Raw genomic sequence first — 7,131 nt, 5'->3', positions numbered from 1 at the left:
CTACTCTCTTCCTTTTTACATACTTGTAGAGGCTCTTATAATCTATTTTTATATTTCTTGCTAGTTTACACTCATTCTATTTTCTCCCTCTTTTTCGGTCATCCTTTACTGGTTTCTAAAACTCTCCTAATCCTCAGGCTTACTACTCTTCTTGGCAACATTATAAGCCTCTTCTTTTAATTAACACTATTCTTAATTTCTTTAGTTAGCCACGAATAGATCACTTTTCCCTTGGTGTTTTTATTCCTCAATGGAATGTACCACAGGGAGCTATGCCAAAGCCTCAAGTACCTTACAATGCTTTCAGTAGACCTTTCTTAGTCAAATGCAGTCAGAACATCAACATTAACTGTGAACCTGTCATTAGAATATAAAATATAGGGGTTGAAATTTGCCGTGGGCCATAGCGCAAAACAAGAGCTAGCCAATTATCAACCAGTTTTACATTCTGATTTTCTTTGCCAATGACTTCAATGGGCTGCCAATTCGCTATCGCCCATTTTGCACTAGCGCCCAAAACAAATTTATACCCCAAGGAGTCTTCAGCTACTTTCACTCCTTTTACTAATTTCAAACAATTTATTTGTCAAAGGAAATCACAATCAGTAGCAGAGATAAAAAGAAAAACTACATATTGGAAATCTGAAATCAAAATGGAAAACGTTGCAAACACACAAGTAGGTCAGTCAGGATCTGAAAGAGGAAAGACAGATTAACGTTTCAGCAGAAGACCTTTTATCAGTGTGCAATGTTAGCCTTTTAATTGCTGACCATTCTGCCGTGCGTTTCTAGCACTTTAAGCGGAATTTTAACTCTCCCTGTACGGCAGGGGACGAGCGGAGGAGCATCTAAAATGGAGCAGCTCCACTTCCCACTGTTTCCGCCGATTCGAGTTACATCAAAACTACAGTTAAGAAACAGACTATTTGGCCCAACTGGTCCATGCTGGTGTTTATGCTATCCATGAGCCTCCTCCCTCCCTACTTCATCCAATCCTACCAGGATACGTTTCTATTCCTTTCTCACCCATGTGCTTATCTAGCTTCCCCATAAATACATCTATGCTATTTGCCTCAGCTAGTCCTTGTGGTAGCACATTCCACATTTTACAATTCTATCCCTCTAGAAATGAACCATGCTGCTTGATCTGCCTTTTTTATGGCCTTATTAACCTGCATCGCTACTTTTAGTGATTTGTGTATCTGTGCCCCTTTGCTCCTCTATCCCATTTACACTCTTTTATCCAAGCAGTATGTGGCCTCCTTATTCTTCCTACCAAAATGCACCACCTCACACTTATCTATATTGAAATTCATTTGCCAATTACACGCCCATCCTGCAAGTTTATTAATGCCGCCTTGCATTTTGACGCATTCTTCCTTTCTATTAACTACACCCCCAATTTGGTGTCTGCTGCAAATTTTGAAGTTGTACTTCCGATTCCAGAATCCAAATCGTTTATGTAAATTGTGAACAACAGTGGTCCCAGCGCCGATCTCTCTAGAACATCACTTCCCACCTTTTGCCAGTCTGAGTAGCTGCCCTTAACACCTACTCTCTGTTTTGTAGCCAACTTGCTATTCATTCTGCTACGTGTCTCCTGACTCCACATGCTCTGACCTTAGCCATGATTCTACAATGGGTATCTTATGGAAGGCCTTTTGAAAATCCAAATATATTACATCTACTGCATTACCCTTGTCTACTCTTTCCGTTACTTCTTCAAAGAATTCAATAAGGTTGGTCAAGCATGACTTTCCCTTCTGAAATCCTTCCTTATTATATTTTTGTTCTCTAGATGTCTTTCTATTACATCTTTGAGTAAAGATTCCATTATCCTACCTACCACCGATGTTAAGCTAAGTGGTCGATAGTTCTCTGGACTTGTTCTATCTCCCTTTTTAAATATAGAAATAACATTAGCTGTCTACCAGTCCTGTGGCACAGTTCCCTTTTCTAGTGAATTTTTAGATATATGTAATAGTGCCTCTGTTATCTCCTCCCTAACTTCTTTTAGTATTCGTGGATGCAATCCATCCGGACCAGGAGTCTTATCCTCCCTAAGTTTGATTAGTTTATCAATTATCTCTCCCTTTTCTATGTCAAATGTTTTAATATCTTTTTTAACCTCTTCTTCTAATGTCGTGCCCATCTTGTTAGTTTCCCTGGTAAATACTGAGGCAAAGTAACTATTCAATATTTCTCCCATTTCGCTGTCATTATCTTGTCCATCCCTTAGTGGCCCTGTATCTATTCTAATTTTTCTTTTGTTATTTATGTGTCTGTGGAATATTTTACTATTTCTTTTTATATTCCTTGATAATTTAATGTCGTAGTTACTCTTTGCTTTCCTAATTGCTTTTTGACTTCTTTCCTAACCTCTTTGCATCCCCTTTTGTCATCCTCTCTTTTATTCTCTACGTACTTAGTTTATGCCTTTTTCTTTAGTTTCAATTTTACCCTTATCTCTTTATTCATCCATGGTGTTTCATTATTGGTTAGTTTGTTCTTGATTTTTAGAGGAATATATTTCTCCTGAACTCTATTGATCACTGTTTTGAATATTTCCCACTGCTGGTCTAGTTCTTTGTCAATTTTTTTTTCAGTTTACCTTCCCTAGTTCCATTCTCATCCCCTCAAAATGAGCTTTCTTCCAATCTATTGCTTTGGTCTTTGTCTAACTTATGTTTTTCTCAATCATTATTTTAAACCTTATTATGTTATGATTGCTATTGATGAGCTATTCCCCTTGCTTACTTCTCTTATCTGTCTGGTTCATTTCCCATTACTAGATGCAGCAGTGATTTGTTTCTTGTTGGGCTTCCCACATACTGGTAAGAAAGGAGTCATGTACACGCTGTAAAAACTCCATTCCCTTTTCTCCTTTCCCAACCTCTTCTTGCCAGTTTATTTGTGGGTAGTTGAAATCTCCCATGATTATTATTCAATATTTTTTACTCATTTCATAGATTTGTCTACATATTTCATCCTCCACTTCTTAGTGGTCTGTAGAATATACTTATTATCTGATCGATCCCTTCTTATCCGTTGTCTCAATCCATATGGATTCTGTTTCTGTCTTAATGTTATTCATGTCCCTTTCTTCTAATGTCATTCTATTCTCTAATTAGTAGAGCTACCCCACCCACCCCCATCTTTTCTAAATACATTATATCCTGCCAGTCCTGTTCCTTATGTAGCCATGTTTCAGTTATCCCTACCACATCTGGCTCCTCGCTATGAATTATTGCCTCCAGTTCCCCCGTTTTGTTTTGGATGCTGTGCACATTGCTGTATAGGCAATTTAATTTGTTTTTAGTAATTGTTCCCCTCTCTTCGTTTTTAACAGTCATTTTGTACTTATGTTCAATAACTGTATTTGTTGCCTGACTGTTTATGTTACCCTTATTCCTTACCTTGGTCTGACCTTTACTCTCATTTCTTATTTTTTCTTCAGACTTATGTTATCTTCCCTAGATCCCTCCCCCCATCGAGCCTCATTAATGAAAGCTACACAGGATTCTGTGACGTATTTTGGACTCCTATGACATTTTAAACCCCTCGAGTGGGGCGTCACTGCGGTCTCCACACTACGTAAAGCCGTCGTGATGCCAGCAAGGCCACTGAAGGTAAATTTTAAAAACTTTCTTTAGTGGGGCCAGGAGGAACAGGAATGTTCCTCCAGGCCCTATGAGGAAAGTCTGGGCCTCTGCTACCGCAGATCCCCTCCCTTCCCCCGCGAGACCCTCGCAACACCCTCCATACCGCCCAATTTTCGTCCCCTCCTCCATGCCAGTCAGCTGCCGCTTTCTGCCCGAAACAGGTGAGGAGCTGACCAGCAGCATTGAAATGAGGTGTGGCAGTTACAGTCTGCCGGGCCTGCGTGGGATTACCATCCGGCCCCACCGGCTTCCTGCTGGGAATTACAATCGACCCTTTTGATTTTTTAACAGTTTGGAGATATGAAAGAAATGAATAATTAAATAAGCTGAAATCACTCAGTAGGTCAGGCAGCATCTGTGGAGAGTACAGAGGAGTTAATGTTTTGGGTGGGGACCCTTGGTCAAACACTGAGGAAATAGTGTGGCCATTTCATCTAGAAGGGATTTTCCACTAATTCTTTTTTTCTTTCTTTCAGGAAAACTATTTGCTGTGCTTTGTACAACTGCAGGTTGTTTGTAATGAAAATCCAGGATTTTGATTCTGTGGCTCTGCATTGAAATTATAATAATCAACCTTGCTCTTCAAAAAATGATTTAGTTCCTGCTTCTGTTATGTTTTGGAAATTGTAAGCATTCGTGTGTTCCGGGCACTTAAAACAATGAACTTCACAAACTGCTCATTTGAATCTTGTCCCGGACGAACAAAGACATTTACTGAAAGGACCATCATTGCTTTAACCCTGTCCTTGATTACAATTCTGACAACTTTGTTGAACTCTGCTGTAATAGCTGCCATTTGTATTACAAAGAAACTACACCAACCTGCAAACTATCTCATATGTTCCCTGGCTCTCACAGACCTCCTTGTTGCTATTTTAGTGATGCCTATCAGTATTATGTATATTACCACAGAGGCCTGGGTTCTGGGTTATATTGTCTGTGAGGCATGGCTGAGCCTGGACATGACCTTTTGCACGTGCTCAATCCTGCATCTGTGCGTGATTGCCCTGGACAGATACTGGGCCATCACAGATGCCATAGAATACGCTAGAAAAAGGACTGCGAAGCGTGCAGGAGTCATGATACTGGCTGTATGGGCCATTTCTGTGTTCATATCCATGCCTCCCCTGTTTTGGAGGAGTCACGATGTTAACAGCACGGGGGAGCAATGTATCATCGAACACGACCACATGATCTACACCATTTACTCCACCTTTGGAGCCTTCTACGTCCCGCTGGCGTTAATTCTCATCCTGTACTACCGCATCTATCACGCGGCCAAGAACCTTTACCAGAAGCGCGGCTCCAGCCGCAACTTCAGCAGCAGGAGCAACGACAGCCAAATCTCCACCTACATGAGCTGCAAGCTGACGCACACCTTCTGCGTGTCCGACCTCTCGAGCTCCGAGCCCGCCTTGGAGTGCGACAAGATCCACGTGACGGTCCGGCTCCCGCCCTTCGAGAACGGCGTCGAGAGCACGTGCGAGCGGCAGCAGATCTCGAGCTCGCGGGAGAGGAAGGCGGCTCGAATCCTGGGCCTCATACTCGGGGCCTTCATTATCTGCTGGCTGCCCTTCTTCATCAAAGAGCTTCTTGTGGGGGTCCACCTCTGGGCTGGTTCTCTCGCGGTTGCTGACTTTCTAACATGGCTGGGCTATGTCAATTCTTTAATTAACCCTTTGCTGTACACCAGTTTCAATGAAGATTTCAAGTTAGCCTTCCGGAAGCTGACAAGCTGCAGAAAGCACAATTAAATGCCCTCCCAATGGAAAGTTAAGTGTCTTGTCAGCTGCCATACAAAGTGTGCTTTTAATGATTTGAGCAGTTTTTTAAAGTTGCTGAAAGAACATTTGATAAAGTACTACTTAACAGACTTATTCTGCAGGTGGTATTAAAGGGACAACGTAATTGGCTAAGGGATAGGGGGCAGAGAGTAGTGGTGAACCCATGTGTTTCTGACTGGAGAGAAGTATGCAGTGAGGTCCCCAAGGGCCAGTATTAGGACCATTGCTTTTCTTGTTATATATAAATGACTTGGGTACAGGGAATACAATTTTGAAGTTTGCGGATGATACAAAATTTGGCAACGTAGTAAATAGTGAGCAGGATAGTAGCAGACATCAGCAGCACATAGACTGGTGAAATGGACAGACACATGGGAGATGCAATTTAATGCAGATAAGTGTGAAGTGTTGCACTTTGGGGGAACAACATGGAGAGGCAGTATAATCTAAATAGTACTATTTTGAGGTGGGTGCAAGAGCAGAGGAACCTGGGGGTGCATATTCACAAACCTTTGAAGGTGGCAGGGCAAGTTGATAAGGCGGTTAAGAATATTAGGCTTTGTAAATAGGGGCATCGAATACAAAAACAAGGAAATCATGCTAAACCTTTATAAATCACTGGTTAGAACTCAGCTGGAGTATTGTGTACAATTCTGAGCACCACATTTTAGGAAGGATGTTAAAGCTTTGGAGAGGGTACTGAGGTAATTTACCAGGTTGATACCAAGGATGAGGGACTTCAGTTATGTGGAGAGATTGGAGAAACTGGGATTGTTCTCCCTGGAGCAGAGAAGGTTAAGGGGAGACCTAATAGACGTATTCAAAATTATGAGGGGTTTTGATAGAGTAAGTACGTCCTCTGGCAAGTGGGTCAATTACCAAAGGTCATAGATTTAAAATAATTGGCAAAAGAACTTGAGGGGAAATGTTTTCACACAGAGGGTTGTTAAGATCTGGAACCTGAAAGGGTGGTGGAATCAGATTCCATAGGAACTTTCAAAAGACAATTGGACATGTACTTGAAGAGGACTAATTTACAGGGTTATGGGGAAAAAGCTGGGGTGTGGGACTAAATAGGACAGCTCTTTCAAAGAGTGGGCACAGGCATGACAGGTTGAATGGCCTCCTTCTGTGCTGTAAGATTCTATGATTAAATTATTCATTGTCTACTTGAAAATTAGTGCTATATCCTTTAATATTTTTTGCAGTCATAATATTTGATAAAGTAATGAAACAGATATTTAAAAATGCAAAAAATAAACTTTTTCTCTCTGTGCAAAAGCATAGTATCGCTCATTAATGAAACAGTCATTTTGACTTTGTGCGATAGTGTGAAACAGGTCATAGCAAATTGGCAGCCCCTTTTACATCTCCCGATTTTTATTTCCAATTAAATCAATTCGCTATCACTTGTTTTACACTATCACACAAAGTTAAAATTACCCCCAATGACCCTAAATTTTCTTATGATCTTCAGCATTTATGCCATCGTTACACCGTAATTGCACTAAAAGTTCGAGGAAATTTGCGTTTTAGTACATTTGGGTATACTTATGCTGTTATTGCGCCAAACGCAAGTTTCTTTGAGTAAAAACAGGAGAAGCTCAGCAAGTCAGGCAGCATCTGTGGAGAAAGAAACAGTGTTAACGTTTCAGGTCGAAGACCTTTCATCAAAACTGGAAGAT

General features: G+C 41.0%; 1 protein-coding gene across 1 annotated transcript; it reads left to right on the top strand.

The window, feature by feature from the left end:
• The first annotated feature begins 3,558 nt into the window (after positions 1 to 3,558).
• Positions 3,559 to 6,715, top strand: LOC137324213 (5-hydroxytryptamine receptor 1E). Its single transcript, XM_067988351.1, has 2 exons — positions 3,559 to 3,629; positions 4,139 to 6,715. Exon 2 carries the CDS (start codon positions 4,322 to 4,324, stop codon positions 5,414 to 5,416), a length of 1,095 nt encoding a protein of 364 aa, XP_067844452.1. The 5' UTR covers positions 3,559 to 3,629; positions 4,139 to 4,321; the 3' UTR covers positions 5,417 to 6,715.
• Positions 6,716 to 7,131: the final 416 nt, after the last annotated feature.

This window comes from Heptranchias perlo, chromosome 8 (assembly GCF_035084215.1).
Source record: "Heptranchias perlo isolate sHepPer1 chromosome 8, sHepPer1.hap1, whole genome shotgun sequence".
NCBI classification, from domain to species: Eukaryota; Metazoa; Chordata; class Chondrichthyes; order Hexanchiformes; family Hexanchidae; genus Heptranchias; species Heptranchias perlo.
The sequence above is the reverse complement of the archived record's forward strand: the minus strand, read 5'-3'. Positions and strand labels throughout refer to the sequence as shown.

Bases quoted from the DNA above. Each gene is read 5' to 3' on its own strand.
- LOC137324213 (XM_067988351.1), top strand. From the start codon at position 4,322: ATGAACTTCACAAACTGCTCATTTGAATCTTGTCCCGGACGAACAAAG.